The 19,874-nt window shown below is 42.4% G+C and overlaps 1 protein-coding gene across 2 annotated transcripts in view; it reads left to right on the top strand.

Annotated features, from left to right (window-relative positions):
* MAST4 (microtubule associated serine/threonine kinase family member 4) overlaps positions 1-19,874 on the top strand; it is a gene marked incomplete at its 5' end in the record, with an annotated part of 573,576 nt that overhangs the window by 187,726 nt on the left and 365,976 nt on the right. For both annotated transcript variants that reach the window (XM_079703236.1, XM_079703235.1), the window contains one exon: positions 13,362-13,486. In XM_079703236.1, coding sequence (XP_079559362.1) covers positions 13,362-13,486 — 125 coding nt within the window. The remainder of the gene's footprint in view (positions 1-13,361; positions 13,487-19,874) is intronic.

The following is a 19,874-nucleotide window of genomic DNA, read 5'->3' as shown; positions in this document are numbered from 1 at the left end:
CCCCATAGAAGCAGGTGATTAATGAGGGGGAAGGTAAGGCTAGTAATGTCCCTGGTTGTAGATTCAATGCCAGTGATGCCAAAATGGGTAAAGCATCCTGGAAGGGACCTGAGCCACCACGGAACACACACTGTGTGTTCAGCACTGTGCTGGGCACTTGGTGTGTGTTACCTATGATCGTCATCACTAGAGGTCTAGACATAGAAGCTCAGAGAGGAAAGTAATTTATCAAGGGTTTCGCAGCTAATAGATGGTGAAACCAGGGTGCAAATCCCTGTCTGACTGGTTTCCCACTATGTGCTCTTGTGTCCACTTGGCGAAGGGAATGAGAGCCTCTTACCCCGAAGGGCCCTGAGCTTGAGAGTATTTGATCCAGCCTGAGAACGATATGGAGGAGGAGTGCTCTTGCCAGGAAGAGTTGTTTAACAATGGAAAGTAGAGGGGATAATAAGTCATTGTTTATTGTGGGCCTTCTATTTGCCAGATGGTATGACAAGCTGTCTGTATACATCCTCAATTGTCCTCACCATTGCCCCAGGAGGTTGGTCAATCATGTCCATTTTTTTTTCTTTTTTCTATTTTTTTTTGGTACGCGGGCCTCTCACTGTTGTGGCTTCTCCCGTTGCGGAGCACAGGCTCCGGACACGCGGGCCCAGCGGCCATGGCTCACGGGCCCAGCCGCTCCACGGCATGTGGGATCCTCCCGGACTGGGGCACGAACCCGTGTCCCCTGCATCGGCAGGTGGACTCTCAACCACTGCGCCACCAGGGAAGCCCAATCATGTCCATTTTTACAGAGCATTTATGGGAGACTGAGGCTTAAGAGGTAAACAAGGTCACAAAGCCACTACATGGTGGTAGTCAGGCTTTGAATTTTAGATTTGAGTCTCGTGACTGGGGCCAAATGGTAATGGATTTGAATTCAGTAGTTTCACTTCAGGAGTTTAAAAATTGAACGTACGGTTGACCCTTGAACAACCCTTGAACAAGGTGGTTGGGGAGGCCAACCCTCTGTGAAGTCAAAAATCCACGAACAGGGCTTCCCTGGTGGCGCAGTGGTTGAGAGTCCACCTGCCGATGCAGGGGACATGGGTTCATGCCCCGGTCCGGGAAGATCCCACATGCCGCGGAGCGGCTGGGCCCATGAGCCATGGCCGCTGAGCCTGCGCGTCCGGAGCCTGTGCTCCGCAACGGGAGAGGCCACAACAGTGAGAGGCCCGCGTACCACACACACACAAAAAAATCCACAAACAACTTAAGGCCTGCCCTCCCTATCAATGGTTCCTCCACATCCGTGGTTCCATATCTGCGGGTTCAACCCTTCTGCGTCGTGTAGTACTGGCGTGTTGACCATTGAAAAAAATCCACACATAAGTGGACCTGTGCAGTTCAAGCCTGTGTTGTTCAAGGGTCAGCTGTCTTTCCAGGATCCACAGGGGGCAGCCAACATGTTAGGATAGAATGACATTTTGGAAAGGGTTGGACTAACTGGGTTCAGCAGCCAGATTATGACAGGGGAGGAGGAGATGACTCCTACTCGCTTGATGATTATTTTGAAGAGAGCAAGATAGTGGTCCTCCGGGAGGGTTTAGAAAGGTGTAGAGAATGCAGATGGGGGTGAGGAAGGAGACAGAGGAAGAGAGCGCGGGGAGCTGACAGGTCGTTTAACAGCTGCTCCACATATCCACAAAATGACTGAGAAAAAATGGTTCTATTTATCTGCCGTTTCCTTCCATATATCTTCCCAACAGCATTCATCAATATCTGTCATTTCCCAGGGGCTTTAGACATATCTAGCAATTCTTTCTGCTGAATTATATTTCAATACAAGGATGGAGGGAGGCGAGATTGCAGATGTTCACTCTGACCTGTGCCTGGCGTCGCTTAGACACCGTCCCCACCCAGCTCCCGGGTGCCCTCACTCACACATTCTAGGCAATGCTGCTTGGTGTCAGATTCTTGTTACCATGTTCTCATTAGAGTAGCTCTACTTAATACTTCCTTAAAAATCAATTTTCAGTTGTCACATTAGCCTTTGGTCTGTACAGCTAGAGCTTAGAGCCAAACCATTCTGTACTTTTTGATAAGAATTTTAAATCCATACAATCACCCCTTGAAGGGAGACTACCTTGGTGGTCTCGGTGCAAGAGGGACTTGCTGGCGAGGGCTGGGTCTCATAGCAGAATGGGAGAAGTGGCTGGGTGTTGGTATACCGAAAGGCAGCAGTGCATGTACTAAATATAATAGGAACACTGAAGCTTACTAAGCTCTGTTTCGTGTATTAACTCATATGATCCTAATATCTTCCCTTATTAGAATTTGGTAATCTTGGTAGGTGAGAAGAAATATTTCTTCTTTAAGAGCAAGTTAAGGGAAAAGAAAAGAGAGGCCAAATATATTTCTCTGTAAGTGTAGATTTGAATTGTTTCCACTTAAAAATAGACTGCGTGTTGGCATTTTTTGCCCTTTTGACCTTCGATGGCAAGGGTAACAGGGTGGCTCTCTGTAATTCAGGGTAAAGAGACCAGTATCCCGTTGAATCATCTTGGCGCATTTCACTCTGAATGTTACTTTTGATTTAAAGCTGCAGTTGACAGTGGCAGCGGCAGCTTGAGATGCTGCTCCATAGCCTTGCGGTGTGTCCAGCGGCTTTGATTTCTGCATGGTAGACATGTTTGTTCTGGTATTTTTCCGCAGTCCCTAGCTCTCTCACGGTATGGAATTGGGCTTTAGAGACTTCGTGAAATAATTGTCATGGATCCAGTCAGTCTGGGATTGCCCGAAACTGTTAGCATCTGCTGTTTGCTCTGCTTGCTACAAGTTTCCTTTTGAAGCATCCCCCTAACTTTGTCCCACCTTTTCAAGCATCTTCCTAACTTTGTCCTCAGGCCCTTGTGGTTAGTAATATTGCCTTGCCATTCTATGTTAAATATACAATGCTGCTGATAATATTCTAAGAAGTGATGTTGGGGTATCTCTGGTGGAGTTGAGTCTAGCAGCAAAACAGTTTAGAGACTGCTGCATTGGGCGATTAATTTGATTCCGAACTTGATACCCCATTAGTGTCACTGTGCTCTGACAGCCAACCTCCCTAAAGGCATGTGTCCTCTCTCCATTCATCTTTCAGTTTCTTTGTCAGTTGGAGATCCCTGGCTAGTAGGCAGTGATGCCTTCAAGGACATGGGGTCAAGCCTACGCTTTGGACTTTTTTTTGTGTGAGTCAACACATTTTCTTTTAAGGCTAGAATAGCAGCTCAATGTAGGAGTCAGTGAACTTCAGCTCTCCCTGGTCACAAATCTGTTGGTTTCCAAAATTATATTTATTTATGCCATTAAGAAGAATGATTTAGCAGCATTGTCGATGCTGTCTAGGTATAGTTATTCTTTTGCAGTGGGGACAAGAAATTGGAAGTCAGTCACCCATGTGAGAGGGAAGATGAAAGGGACCATGTCTCTGTGTTGTAGTAGCACAGCTGAAGATGAATAAAGGGAGGCTGTAATTGCCTGTGAGCACGACAGCCACTATGATGCGGGAACCGATGTTTAGAGTTGAGCAATGGGGCATGAAAAAGGAATATCTTCATGATGATGGAGTACATTGTAGGGTGATGGCTGCTGACTCATGGATTCTGCCTGGATTCTGCCAGTGACTTATCACGGTCTTTAAGCTTTCTCCATTTTGAAAGTTTGGAGGGATCTTGAAAAACTCAGTTCCTCTGACTTGTGAATGATTTGGAGGGCTTAAGTATAATTTGTGAAAGCAGGTGCTGATGTAGTTCACTGTGGATACCTCCTTTGGACAACAAAAAGGACTCCCTCATTTTTTCCTATAGAAGGTATGGTGGTTTTGGCTAAGCAAGGGAGGGCGTGTGTGTGTGTGTGTGTGTGTGTGTGTGTGTGTGTGAAAATATATATAACAAAATTTACTATTTTAACCATTTGTACTTTATTGTATTTTAAGTATACTATTCAGTGGCATTAAGTACATTCGTATTGTTGTGCAACCATCACGATTATCCACCTCCAGAACTTTTTCATCATCTCAAACTGAAACTCTGTACCCATTAAACACTAATGCCTCATTCCCCTCTCTCCCCAGCCCTCCAGTAACCACTGTTAAACTCTCTATCTCAATGAATTTGACTCTTCCAGGAACCTCATATAAGTGGAATCATATGACATGTGTGCTTTTGCGTCTGGCTTATTTCACTTAGTACTTCTTCAAGGTTCGTCCGTGTGTCAATTTCCTTCCTTTCAAAGGCTGAATCATATTCCATTGGTTTGTATACACCGCATTTTGTTTATGTATTCATCCATCAGTGGACATTAGGGTTGTTTTCACCTTTGGACTATTGTGAATAATGCTGCTATGAACACGGGTGTACACATATCTGTTCGAGTCCCCGCTTTCACTTTTTTTGTGTATATACCCAAAAGTGGAATTAAGCAAGGGGGGTTTTAGTAGGCAGTGGGGAAGGTAAAGTGGTGGGAATGGCCCTCCTCCCACTTTAGTGGTGGAAGTGAACTTTCTGGGGGCTGCTGTGAGAGCTTCAAGTAGATGCTCAGGTCAGCAGCAGCCTGGTAGCCCAAAGGTAAAGCTAACAGATGAGAGATGTGAGCATGTGGCCCCATCTGCTTGCTCATGGCACCAGCACGGTGCCAGCTGCCCATTGTTCTTTCTGTCCCTATAGCCCCTTGCCTCTGTGATGCTGGCACCATTCTATTTCCCTCCCTCCTGTGGGCCCCCTCCCTCGCCAAAACCCTTGAGGGCAACACGTGGACCACCTCAGCTACCCTTTCTTCCTGGTGGCGACCTTAGAGGGATAAACAAGCTTTCCCAGAGTTCTTATGTATAACTGAGCACCAGAAACCCTTTCTCAAGACTGCTTTGTTATGTAGTTCCTGGGTCTTCTGTTGTCGTTGATGTCCTGTTTGTGGTCAAGAGAGGTAACCCAGGGCTTCCCTGGTGGCGCAGTGGTTGAGAATCTGCCTGCCAGTGCAGGGGACACGGGTTCGAGCCCTGGTCTGGGAGGATCCCACATGCCGCGGAGCAACTAGGTCCGTGAGCCACAACTACTGACCCTGCGCGTCTGGATCCTGTGCTCCACAACAAGAGAGGCCGTGATAGTGAGAGGCCCGCACACCGTGATGTAGAGTGGCCCCTGCTTGCCACAACTAGAGAAAGCCCTCGCACAGAAACGAAGACCCAACACGGCCATAAATAATAAAATAAATAAAGAAGTAAAAATGTTAAGTGGAAAAACAGTAAAAAAAAAAAAAAAAAAAAAGGAGAGGTAACCCAAAATGTAAGACCATGGACTGACTGCTCAATCTATATTGCATTTCAGGTGATAAGGAACTTTTTTACTGGAAGCTTTTAAATCTAGGCAGGAACCATTATTCTTCAATGACAAAGTAGGTCTCCAGAGGCTATATTTAATTTCTGCTGAAATTATTTCTGACCTGATATTTTCGTACTTCAGAGGGATACTTTAAGCTTCTGGGTGCGTTGAAAGCATGTATCTCACATTTGAAGACCTCTTCATGGAGGTCTTGCTTCTTGTTATTTTGAAATTCAGGATGAAAACAAAGGAAAACCCATTCCAGGAAAAAGACCATATGTACCCTCGGCAGACCAAGTCACAATCCGAGTCTTAGTAATCTACTTATTGTCATATATAAATGGCTGGAGATATTTCTACTTATTCTGTTAAGTAGAGGCCCTGTGACCAAAGGAGAAACAATAACCAGTATAAAAAACCCATTCCAATAACCCATAGCTCTGTGGTTGAAGCTTGACAAATTCTTGTTTCACTCTGGCCAACAGATTTCAGCTTTCATATGGACCTCTATTTATTGCCTTTAAATTTCTAGTTATGTCAGTAGACAGTATCTAATAAATGTTTTAATAAGCTTATTGGAATTTTAGCAATGTGTTTCCAAAGAACACAGAACTGATCAAAGTTCCAGTTGTAACAAAAAGCTCGATGTGGTATTAAAATAGAGCAGCCAGATTGCTAGGCAAGCTTACCTCTCCGACAACAAAGAGGGAATGGTATTGTCCATTAATTTCCACCCTGTGCAGCTGAATAATGCAGTTGACAGATGCTAATTTTCTCAAATTGTAGGCAGCAAATGATGCATGAATATAGCAGCAACACACTTTTTAGAGGCTCTTGGTAGTCATCAGAAAGTGAATTTGTGTAGTTTGATGTAATCACTACCAACTATGGCACAATGCTAATGCCTTCTAATGACTGCCTTAAATCCATCTGTTGTCCTCTTTTCCCTATTAACACTAATGGGGGTCCAGGCAGGAATAAAACATCCCATGTGTTGTGCTAACAGACCCTCTAATTTGTAACATTCATATGATTCCTACAGACGAGACTTGTGCAAGAATAATGATATCTAAAATCTAACCCATGACAGGACGATAAACATTTCATTACATATGTATATAAATGCTTCCTAATTTTATTATTTGTTCCAAATAATTAACAGAATTTTATTTCTTGCTCACCTTGTCGTCTCTCATGTGTTGCATATCTCTTTGTGTTTCTTATGTTTTTAAGTTTATATGTATTGAATGCCCATTGTATGATGTATTTTCTTTTTTAATCTTAGAACCTCTCCATAAGTTTACCCTTATTTTACAGCTGAGGAACACGAGGCTTGAAGTTCATGAATAAGTGATGTAATCAGTTTGGGGGGTCAGAATAGGCACTCAGCAATATGACTCTGTGTCACCCCTAACTAGAGCAATTATTTTTACCATTATTGGCAAGGAGCTTTATGTCTTGTATGAAGGTTTGAAGACATATAAGATAAGTATATGGGCTAAGTTCAAACGTTAGTTCAGACTGAGTTCAAAAACTGGTCTGTTGGGCTTCCCTGGTGGCGCAGTGGTTGAGAGTCCGCCTGCCGATGAAGGGGACGCGGGTTTGTGCCCGGGTCCGGGAGGATCCCACATGCCGCAGAGCGGCTGGGCCCGTGAGCCATGGCCGCTGAGCCTGCGCGTCTGGAGCCTGTGCTCCGCAACGGGAGAGGCCACAGCAGTGAGAGGCCCGTGTGCCGCAAAAAAAAAAAAAAAAAAAAAAAAAACTGATCTGTTAATGAACATGAGTTAGGGTCTATTGAAGTAACAAAAAAATGGAAGACTGACCAAGTCTCTCCTTGACCAAACCCTCACCAGGCTCCTCAGAGCCCTCTCTCTCAATTAGGCCCCCCAACCTTGGCCTACAAAGACTCGAAAAACACTAACAGTCTCTAACAGCTCAAGGCCACATCCTTAGGATGACCCTAATCCCCTTAAAGTGCCTGCCTCAGAAAACTCCAGGCTACCAAAAAAATTTTACTGTTTGTTCATGCCAACAGATAAGGCCTCTGTCTCCCAGTCTCTGTGGAAAGGTAGAATCCAGACTTCGGTCCTTGCCAGCTAGCAGACAGAGCTGGCCTGATCGCAGTTACACTGACTAACCCTTCCTGTTTTTCCCTTCCCTGGCTCGACCCAGCCCTCGCTTGCTGCCTGCCGTACTGCCTCATTCTCCTGTTAAAACACCCAGTTACTTCTGTACCAATCGAAGATGAGTAGAGTCCACGCTGGGCTCTTTCTCCCTATTCAGTGGTTATTACTGATTAAAATCTGTCCTTACCACTTTAAGTAGTGTCTGACTTTGTTTATCTTCGACCAGGCACACCTATGGTCTTGTTACCGAGATTAGACTTACACATGAGATAGCAACAAATAAAAGGTATGTGGCCTCGAGAGAGTAGCACGGACATATATACACTACCAAATGTAAAATAGATAGCAAGTGGGAAGCAGCCGCATAGCACAGGGAGATCAGCTCGGTGCTTTGTGACCACCTAGTATGTATAGCTGATTCACTTTATTATAAAGCAGAAACTAACAGAACATTGTAAAGCAATTATACTCCAGTAAAGATATTAAAAAAAACCCAAAAACGTATGTGGCCAAGTTAGACTGAGTGATTTCAGAGAAGACAGCATACTTGTCCCATTGACCATGGTCTCGGCTTGCTTGAAAGTGCTCTGGGAGATCTAACAAAACGGAAAGGTTCAAAGTGTGGTTTGGCACGTATGGAGAGAAGAGAAGGGACGTGGCTCTGGTTCCTTGAGTCCCCTCCCCCAGTGCTTGTTCTGGATCTGTCCAGAGTCTGGCTTCCCACTTGAAGCATGCCCTGGCTCATGGAGCAGCGATGCTAGCATACGCAGGGGTCGCCTGCACTGAGGATTTATTCAGGGCTGTCCCTGCTTTTGCTCTGCCCTCCCACTGGCTTCAGAAAGGGGACATCTACCAGTCACAGCTGTTGTGACTTTTATGTTGGGACCAGGATGAGGGTTCTCATGGTTCCCTTTTGCTCCCATTCTCCGTGGAACCTCTTCCCTGGTTCCGTGCTTCCCCAGCCCAGACCCCTCCCTGATGCGGCCTGAGGAGCTACCATGTTGAGGAGTGGAGGGAATGTGCTCCTGGCTAGTTTGCCCTGTTAGATTATGCAGCACATTTTTTTGATAGGAATCACTAAAAGCAATATTATATAATATCACATACAGAAATTAATGCAGAATAATTTAGTCCCAACCTCACATACCCGACAGCCAGTTTTATCAAAGCTTAATATTTGCCACATCCTTCAGATATATTAAAAAGATTAATACTGAATTTATTAAAACTACAAGTGAAGGGACTTCCCTGGTGGCGCAGTGGTTAAGAATCCACCTGCCAATGCATGGGACACAGGTTCAAGCCCTGGTCCGCGAAGATCCCATATGCTGTGGAGCAACCAAGCCTGTGTGCCACAACTACTGAGCCTGCGCTCTAGAGCCCACGAGCCACAACTACTGAAGCCCGCATGCGTAGAGCCCATGCTCTGCAACAAGAGAAGCCACCGCAATGAGAAGCCCGCCCACCGCAATGAAGAGTAGCCCCCGCTCACCGCAACTAGAGAAAACAACAAAGACCCAACGCAGCCAAAAATAAATAAATTAATTAATTAAAATAAAAAAAAACTACAAGTGAAAACATAATACTTTAAACTTTTAATTTCAACTAATAGATCCCATTATTTCCTGTAGGTAACTTTTTAAACAATAAAATATTACAGCAATACTCCTCCCTGGACCTATTCCCCATTTTCCCTGCTAGAGATAACGTCAATTCTGAATTTGTTACTTCCTTTCCACAAAGAAATACTAGTCTTTATTTTAATCCTAGTCATTATTTTTTTCTTTCTTTTGTGATCTGGTCTAAGAACCCATTACCATGTTTTATATCGTTTCTGTGGTGGTGGTGGTGGTGGTCGGGATGCGTCGATGGAACTGTAAAGTTCTCAGGATAACGTGAAGAGTTACAGTGTATTGACTACTTTCCATGTCCCAGGTTGAGTGCCTTACGTGCATTATCTCATTTAATGCTATCTGCTACTATTTCCTATCTTTTCAGACAATTTTCTGAAAATAATTTTTATTTGAAAAATTATTTTTCAAATAGTATGAAAAATACATATTATTTACTTTAAAATATAGAATTATCCTGTCTTATAACTTGTTTTTTCACCTAAGCATATTTGATGAATATTTTCCTGTGGTGGGATCTGGGTTTCAGAGTAAGAATCCTGGTTTTGCCCACTTATTAGCTGTGTGCCCTTGTCTAATTATGTAACCTCTCTGGGCTTTAACGTGGAGGTAATATTACTTAGCACCCAAAAGGGTGGTTAAGATGTTGCAGTGCCTGGCATATAGTAAGTCCTCAATGTATTTTAGCTATTATAGTATACTACAAATGAAATTTAAGAAAATCATCTGTTCAGTTTTATTGTTCCTGTTTAGACTTGATCAGGTATTAATCAAATAGTGTACTTTAACTGCATGTCAGTCAACAAACATTTTCTGAGCACTTGCTAAGTTCCAGGCACTATGCCAGGTCCTAGGGATACAGAAATAAATACCTATTTTTTCATCTCTGGGGGATTACAGGGTTATAGTCTAATAATTATTTTCTACTAAAAGAATAAAAAAAGTGACTTACAGAATTCTTTAATGAATTAAAATGTTAGCCCTTCAAATTTTTCCATGATTATATTAAATTCTAGTGTTTTTGTTTCTACCCCAAGCTTTCTTTAAAACGAAGCATCTGGGGCAGAGCATTGGTGAGGCCAGAGTAGATTCGTTCCATCATGTAAACCTTGACATCATGTAGCTTCTATACCTCCTATCAGGCCTTTTCTGAAACATGAACCAAAAAATATATAAAATATAAAATATAGGGAAAGACACAGGAGGTACCGGGGTGGAGGTGGGGGAAACCCTATTGATTCTGATGACTGGAGGTTGGTATGTTTTTAACAAGTAATGTTTTTCAGATAGTAGGAGTTATTGCTATGTTAAAGAAATCATTTATTCTTGTACTACTAATGTTGGCATTCCTAAATGCAGTCTGTGGTCTTACTGCCCTTCATTATTAATGTCCTGCTTTGGGGTCTAAAGGGGGCCAATTTACCAAAACCCCTGTTAGTCCAGCTTTTAGTTAATGTTTCAAAATAAGGCAAAGAAAAGAATTTTTAAAATTCTAGACTTTAAATGTAATACATCCTGCACATAAAAATATATATGAGTGGTTCAAGATGGTGACTGGAACCACAGAGGATCATTATATTTGAAGTTTCAGTGATAGCATTTATGCTTCAGTTAATTGGTATTTGCTGTATTTATTTGCTAGGAAAATATCACAATCTATTATGTGGGGTTGTGGTGGGCAGGTGACAAAAATAAGTATGATCCCATTTTTGCAAGAAAATACAGGTTACAGAAAGAAAGTCTGGCAGAAAAATTACTGAAATGTTGATAGTGGTTTTCCCTGGTATGATTATAGGTGATCTTTAAATATATATATATATTTACATTTACTACTTGAGAGTGAAGAGAAACCAAACCCAAGCAAAAAAGATACTTGTCATTTTTACTGCTGTTATGGCTAAATAGCTAACATGTACTGAGTGCTTCACTTAAAAAACCCGCTAATCTCCTCAACAACTTGACATAGTCAATCCTGTGCTCTCCTTTTTTTTTTTTTTTTGCAGTACGCGGGCCTCTCACTGTTGTGGCCTCTCCCATTGTGGAGCACAGGCTCCGGACGCGCAGGCCCAGTGGCCATGGCTCACGGGCCCAGCTGCTCCGCGGCATGTGGGATCCTCCCGGACCAGGGCATGAACCCGTGTCCCCTGCATCGGCAGGCGGACTCTCAACCACTGCGCCACCAGGGAAGCCCTATGCTCTCCATTTTAGAGATGGAAAAACCAAGGCCAAGAGAAGTTGACTCACTTTGTTCCCCATATCACTGAGCTACAGGTCAAGATCTCAAAAGTAGATCTAGCTTTCTCTAGAGTCTGTGCTTTTGCTATATAATAAGAGAGTAAAGGAACAATTTTGGCAAAATAAGACATATTTTTCCTTTGCAATTAAAATACAAATTTTCGAAAGCACTTAGAGCGCTAAACCTCTTTTTAAAAAAAAATATTTATTTGTTTATTTGGTTGTGCCAGGTCTTAGTTGCAGCTTGTGGGCTCCTTAGTTGCGGCACTCAACCTCCTTAGTTGCATGTGAGATCTAGTTCCCTGACCAGGGATGGAACCTGGGCCCCCTGCATTGGGAGCATGGAGTCTTAACCACTGTGCCACCAGGGAAGTCCCAGCATTAGACGACTTAACATGGACAGTTGATGGGAGCTGACCCTAGCTCCTGTACTGCCAGTTAGCCTATGGACTAATAGCAAACTAGTGTCAATGAAAAAATAAATCAGTTGATCTAAGAAAGAAATGGAAAACTTTATTCAAGCCAAATTAAGGAGTATAACCCGGGAACAGCCTCTCAGAAAGTTCTGAGAACTGTTCTACCCGTTAGAGGTCAAAGCACAGTTATGTAGATTTCTAGAGACAGAGGTCTGTACATTAAATGATATAGATAGTTTGCATAATCCAGATCAGCAAGGACAAGGTGAGTAGTGGGTCATGGGTCATTGCAGCCCCTTACAAGATTCAGAAGGAATGTTATCTTTTAAGGAGTTGTCTTGTTGCTAGGAGAATGTTGCTGTTTATGGTTGAGCAGGTATTCCTGCTGATGGAGAGGTTTGGTTGACGCGTAATGCAGATGTACAATGCACAGTAGAGGGGGGAGAGGAGGCCAAAGGGCAGAGAAAATTTTTTATGTTTATGTTTTTCTTGTCTTGCCATAAAATATGAATTTTCACACTAGTTAATGTATTTCAGCAGTTATTAACCAGTGGGTGCTTGTTAAGTGCATGCCTGAGGAAAGACAGGGGGGTTCTTTTACAAGGAACAGATCTGCTGGGGAGAATCCAGGGCACGAATGTTACTTCTGCTGCAGGGCCACCAGCCACACATGCTGCAGTCCCTCACAATTCTGGGAGGTACAAAGCTCGAGTCCCCACACGTGCAGCCCGTAGATGAGATTCTATGGGTGGCCTGCCGTCTTTTCATTGTCTTCACGTGTTTATTGGGAGAGACGTACCCATTTGTTCTTTCATCATTCAACAAATATTTAATGAGCATGACCAGTCATTGTGCTACAGATAAAAATCAAACATGGTCTTTGCTTTTACTGAGCTTCATTACTATGTGAATATTCATGTCCCTCCTAACTTAAAGGCTTATATCTTATGTGTGGATAACTAGTCTAATCCATGTACTAAAGAAGTAATACAGTGTGAGTTGATTCAGCTGTTTGACTTTTAAAGATATACACATATATGTGAGAGTTCAAGGTTGATAGAAATTGCTCAGTGAACCTACACTAACATTAATGTCCTGATTTATGCAAATGGGTACCATCACCTGTCCTGTGGACATGGTTGGATATACACCAGTTCTTCAGAGAGAGAAGCTGGGAGAAAGGGGCACCAGCCCCATTTCAACTTGAAAGACTTACAGCTCTTCCTTTTGTTGGTCATGATCTTTGTAGACACTTTTCTAGCTGATTGCTAGATCACTTTCTGTATTAGATATTTTAAAAGTACATTTGTAAATGCACATGTTTATATCTACGATGGTAAGAATGCTTTGTATACTTATATATATCCTCAGCACAGTAACAAGAAGCTACAGATGCTGGAGGTGAAGAGGTTTACCTGGGTTTATTTGGAAAATAGGGGTCAGAACTTGCAACTAGATCTCCCAACTTAATTAAAACAATTTGCTTCCAGTTGCTATAAATCAATGTAATTGCAACGAATGGCAGAAGTGGTATAGAAGAAGGATGCCATTTCTAGGGAAGCACTGCCATTCTGCCTGCTACTCATACTGTCTTCTCTTTAACTCCAACAGGGAGGTACCTCCTTCCAAACCCGGTGGCGGGGCAGGCCTGGGCAACCTCTGCAGAGACGTCCAACCTCGTGCGCATGCGCAGCCAGGTCCTGGGCCAGTCGGCGCCCTTGCTCACGGCCAGCCTGGTGAGTGTCCTCGGACTCTGTCTGCGGTGGGTTGGATTTGCTCCATCTCACCACCAACCTAGGGACTGTTGTGAGTTTATTGTTCTAGATAGGAAGTTGAAGCTACCATTAACGTTAAGCACAGATTTGGCAACATGAAATTCCTTGCTTTCAGCTTGGTAATTTTTTCCAAGTCCCCCCAACCTAAGTTGGAATATTTCTGTAAACTTAATGCTGTCTCAAGTTTTCCCTCAAAAGAAATGAAAATGTTTCTAAGCTTTTTTTTTTAACTTCTTATTTGAAAATAATTTCAAACTTATAGGAATTTGCAAGAATAAGACAAATACATACAACTCCAGTTGATCCTTTGCCTGTGTTCAAGTATTAACCTCCTGCCCTATTTGCTGTACTGTTTGCTTTCTCTGTGTGTGTGTGTGTGTGTATACATATACATATATATGTATATATATGTATACACACATGTATACACACATATAATTTTTTTGAACTCTTTGAGAGTAGGTTATCTATATCATGGCCTTTTGTTATCACAGTTATCAACTTCATTAAATTTATGCATGAAAGAAGTCTTTTATCTACTCTGCCATCTGTATTTTATTTTTATCATTTGGCCCAGTAATGTCCCTTATAGTATTTTTCCTCCTCCAGTAGAGGATCCAGTCTAGGGTCATGGATGCCATTTAATTATCCTCTACTCTGGAACTGCTCCACAGTTTTCTTTGCCTTTTATGACATCATCATTTTTGAAGACTATACAACACTGCCACCTCATTTTTTAATGGAATATTTCTCATATTATAGTGTCTGGTATGTCTGATGTTTTCTCATGGTGGGCTGCGGGTTTTGCATTCCAGGCCAGAACGTGACATTGGTGATGTTGTGTCCTTTCAGGTCATGCCATGGGCAGGTGCATGATGTATGTCCATCTGCCCCTCGTTATGATGCGAATTTTTTTCACCCAGTCAAGGGGTTGGCTGGTTTCTCCACTGTAGTTAGAACTTTTCTCTTACAATCGATAAGCCTTTGGGGGTGGGGGAGATACTTTGAGGCCATGCAAACATGTTTCTCCTCCTCAAAAATTTCCTTTAGATTTCATATTCATTGGTGATTCTTGCCTGGGTCCTTCTTTTCTAGAATCATTGAAAATGGTCATTATTCCATCTCCAGCACTCTCTCCACATCTACAAGTTGGCACATGGCATAAATATTTGTGCATTTATTAGCAGCATGGACTCCTACATTCCTTTTTTTAAAAAAAGTAATGTAGACTTTTATTTTTAAGCATGATGCTTACTAGAATTTTGTTTTCCAGTGGGCCCATTACTTTTCAGCTTTAACCTTTGGCAGAGCCTAGAAGTCTATATACAGGTTACTTTTTTTTTTTTAAATAAATTTATTTATTTAATTTATTTTTGGCTGCGTTAGGTCTTCGTTGCTGCATGCAGGCTTTCTCTAGTTGTGGCGAGCCGGGGCTACTCTTTGTTGCAGTGCGTGGGCTTCTCATTGTAGTGGCTTCTCTTGTTGCAGAGCATAAGCTCTAGGCATGCAGCCTTCAGTAGTTGTGGCTCGCGGGCTCAGTAGTTGTGGCTCGCGGGCTCAGTAATTGTGGTGGACGGGCTTAGTTGCTCTGCAGCATGTGGGATCTTCCCGGACCAGGGATCAAACCTGTGTCCCCTGCATTGGCAGGCGGATTCTTAACCACTGCGCCACCAGGGAAGCCCCTATAGAGGTTACTTTTGCGTCAGTGGTAGGGTTGTATGGTAATGGAATAGATTTTTAAATGTCTTTTACTGATGATGATACAAATAATATATGTCAGTGCATTATGGTGCCTTACAATTTTATGCATTGGTAGTAAATTATGTGGGATATTTGGGAATCATTCAATAATATAGAGAGATTTGATTTAGGTCTAACCTCTAATCCTGCTTTTGTCATTAAGTAGCTGTATAAACTTGAGCAGTTGCTTAGTTTCTCAGATTTTATCAGCTCATCTGCAAACTGCAAGATGAAAAGACCTGTTCCAGTCTCTGGAATTCAACTTTGGAATTCCCTGTTTCTAGTTTCAGAATTATAAAGATTCTGATACTGAGTAATTATCCCTAAAAAAGTTCCTTTGAGGATATTTTATGCCTTCAAAATTGACTATGATCTTTAAACTAAAATTTATCTTTTCCTTCCCATGAAAATGTTGGGACTTATTTTTTTTTTTTTTTTTTTTTTTTCCTGTACGCGGGCCTCTCACTGTTGTGGCCCCTCCCCCTGCGGAGCACAGGCTCCGGACGCGCAGGCTCAGCGGCCATGGCTCACAGGCCCAGCCGCTCCGCGGCATGTGGGATCTTCCCAGACCGGGGCACGAACCTGTGTCCCCTGCATCGGCAGGCGGACTCTAAACCACTGCGCCACCAGGGAAGCCCAGGACTTATTTTTAAAGGTACAGTTAAAGTGATGCATTTTAGCATTTTCCTCCATCCCATCCCCAAGTTCAAAGTTACTTTTTCTTCTTGGGAAATTTTATTAGAAGTTTATTTTACTGTAAGCATTTACTTTTTAAGGAAAGAGGAAAATTCCTCACAATCAGTGATTTTTTTTTTTTAAACAGAGGTGCTTTGGGGGCCACTGCAATGTTATTCTTAACATGTAAATAGTAATCCTGTATGTTTATTTCCAGGTAAATCATTCTAAATAAAACAACATTGTTACAAAGTAATGTACCTCATACTGGTAGTTATGTACTCAGATGTAGAAACTGATTGATTCACTGATAAAACACATGTCAGGTGACCTAAGATATTTGGGAATACGATACAAAAATAAGGAGAACTACTAATAGAAAACATGACAGTACCCCCTAAGATCGGTCCAGTGACATCAAAGAGTCACTTAACTTACCAGTTTATTTACCATGTGAATTTTTATAGCGTTTAGGAGAAAAACTAGAGAAAATGCTAAAATACCGTAGAGAGCAAACTTAAAATAGTACCTGGCACCTAACAAGTCTCAAATGTTAGCAATATTAGTACTTCTGTTATTAACATACTATGGGTGAGCTTGGGCACAGAAACCAGACTGTGACTAACCATTTACTACTAGACAGTGAAGGTTTAAACTATAACCCTCATCATATCTCTTCTTCAGAGGTTTCCTTACTTCCTAATTGCAGTCTAAAGAACACTTATTTGCGGGCTGTCTGACCATGTCTTCTGTCCCCAACCTTCTGTCGTACTATGCGCAGCAGAAGCCGTAGGAGAGCTGCCAGGCAGAGCACCGTCTTGATTTCCTCATCGTTTGGCAGCAATCTGCTCAGGTTTCTCTGCCATATCACTTATGTCAATATGTCACTCTGTACACTTTCATGACTTTGCCTGCTTTTGGTATCCTTTGCAGAACCATTCAAGTTAATCTATGTTTCTTGGATTGGATTACATGTAAATTATCCCTGCCGATTACAACTAACAGATTTGACAGAGAATGGTGCTGAAGGGGTGTTAATGTACACCTATTAGAACGTTTTCCTTTTCTTCCCTCCCCCCCGCCTTTTTCTTGTCTTCTAAATAAGTGTGATGTTTCTGGAGGTGCACTGTATGGTAGAATAGGCTTCACTCTAATCTTCTCTCCTGGCCACTATCCTCATCCTTGTTGCCCCCATCTTAGAGCTGTAAGCTGACCTTCCTCCTGACTCTTCTTAGCATTTATCAAGGTCCGCCTTTGTTTTTTTTTTTTTTTTTTTTTGCGGTACGCGGGCCTCTCACTGTTGTGGCCTCTCCCGTTGCGGAGCACAGGCTCCGGACGCGCAGGCTCAGCGGCCATGGCTCACGGGCCCAGCCGCTCCGCGGCATGTGGGATCTTCCCGGACCGAGGCACGAACCCGCGCCCCCTGCATCAGCAGGTGGACTCTCGACCACTGAGCCACCAGGGAAGCCCCCACCTTTGTTTTAGTTCTTTGTGTGTATGCCTAATATCCCCCTGCTAGACTGCAAGCTCCTTGAGGGCAGAATTCCTGTCTGATCTGACTTTCTACTCCTGGCTCTTCCTAACACCACACCTTATATGTAGGAGGCATTCAGTAGATAATGTTGACAGAACGGATAATCATTAGTGAAAAGTGACAGATTGCTTTACTTGCAAGGCGAGAGTGATGATGTGATTCTGTATGCTGTAATGGACCATCGAATAAGACCATCCATCTAAAGCCTTTTTGGTTTTGCTCTCCAGTGTGCATCTTACAATCGTGATTAGCCTCAAAGTCCATGTAGTGGGCCGAATCCCGTTTAGTTCCATATCAGCTGCTCAAAAGATACAGTGACAAAATTCTGAAGAAATGATCAGTGTCCACCTTCAAGGAAATTTCCTTAACCTGCTTGTAAGCAGGCATGCAGCCACACTGGTTTAAGTATTTTGTTGATTATTTGAAGAGGGACGTATGTGTTCAAGTGTGGAAAAATTGGTAAAATCAGAATCAAGGTGGTTTATGTCCAAAGGACAAGATTACACTTCATAGCACAGTTTTACGTTCAGCACAGCAACAGAACATGTCAGAAAAGTATAGACCGTCCACCTGAGTGGTAGTCATGTGTTAGGAAGATATAAATGAAGGCCTGTGGTTGGGGAGGTATGAATTTCAGTAAATGCATGACCTATTGTGATTTGAATGCCATAGGCAAGCTTCAGAGTAATGCTAACTACCTTCTCGAGGAAGAGATTAATTCCTAGGAGGAAGTATCTAGTTTTCCTTGGCAATGGCAAATGTAGTTGTATTCTGTCTCCCAGACACACTGGGCATTTCTGATAAATGGCACGTTGCCAATTCATCCGAAGTAGCCTGGTAGCTGGCAGAATACATGCTCAGCCAGTGTCCGCCTGCTGGGGACCCAGCGGGGGGTGCTGATGAAGTGTCAGATGTATACTTTGTATACATTCATCTGAAGAGGGGAAAACTCATTTCCCCATTTGCTTCCTCCATCTTTCTGTCCCTCCCCACACACGTGGGTAGTTTATCAAATAAGTCATAGTCGTCAAAAGCAGGGGATTTATATAGATGCTGCTTTCTGGCAAGAAAGATGGAAATTTCAGGAGGCAAAACAGGACCAGGGGTAACTTATTTTTCCGTAGGAAAATAAGGTTGTAAGCCTTGATGATTAAAGTTTAGAAATGGTATATGTGGCCATTATAAGAAATATTCACTTCTTTTGTACTTTGGAGTAATAGATGGATGGCAGAAGCACAGTGAACATTCGTTTCCAGTATTTTTCTCCAGTTTTCTGTTTGATTTGAATCATGAGCCTCATTTGTTTTGATTTTTGTCAACATCCCTCTCACATTCTTTCTTATTGAGGGCTTCCTTGACCATCCTGTTTGAAAGTCTTTCCCGCACTGCATGCCACACACCCCATTTCACCCACCTTTCTCAATAGCTTTGTCTCCTTCCAATACACCACATAATTTGCTTGTTGTATATCTCCTATTATTCTGATGAAAAATTCTTGACAGCAGAGGTTTTTTTTCTGTTTTTCCAGCTGTTTCCCTGGGAGCTAGAACAGTGCTTGGCACATGGTAGGTGCTCAGTAAAGGCTTGTTGAATGTGTAAGTGAATATATTTCCTTTCCGTACCTTTTAAGTGCCCTAGAACAGACTCTTGTTTATCTTTTTGTTTTTAATCTGTATTTCACCTTTTAGGTTTTTTTTATTTAGCCTAATCAAGAAGATGTTTTTCAAGCCAAAGAGTAGTTAACTTTGGAAACTGTGTTCAGGACTTAAACTGTAATTATTCAGTTGGACAATGAGAATGAGGGGGAAAAAGCAGAGTGTTTAAGAGATCACCTCCAGTTTCTACCACTTATTAGCTGTGTGAGCCTCAGTTAGTTCATCTGTGAAGTGGGGCTAATGGTTGTAGCCACCTCATAAGTTTATTGTGAGGAATAAATGAGCAAACTCTTGTGCACTACTTTGCATAGTGCCTGTGACTCAAGGAGTGCCTGACATCGGTGTTCCTGGGGTTGGTAGAAAAATTGTTTCTTGGGGGTTGTCAGCTAGGCTTAGCTGGAGTGGTATTCTCAGAAGGGAGGAAATCAGATCTTTGATTTGAGTAGAAGTTTAACCTTTTTGTCCTTAGCTTTTTGCATGATGGTGGACCACCTTATAGTTTCTTTCTCACTTTCACTCTAAATTCACCAACCCAACAAACTGAAAGTTATTTTTCTAGAGCAGTTAACTATTTTGAAGGGGGGAAGTGCTTTCAGATATTGTTTTTCAATTTTTAATATTAAGTTAAGTGGTATAATTTTATGTTTCGTCAGTGGCCCTCTTTCGACATCATATCCATTTCTTGTAATGGAAAAATTATGTTTCATCATGTACTATAAATATTAAAACCAAACTATTTAAACTG

The sequence above is a fragment of the Hyperoodon ampullatus genome (genome assembly GCF_949752795.1).
Source record: "Hyperoodon ampullatus genome assembly, chromosome: 4".
Taxonomy (NCBI): Eukaryota; Metazoa; Chordata; class Mammalia; order Artiodactyla; family Ziphiidae; genus Hyperoodon; species Hyperoodon ampullatus.
Note: the sequence above shows the minus strand (reverse complement) of the source record. Positions and strands in the feature narration are given on the sequence as shown.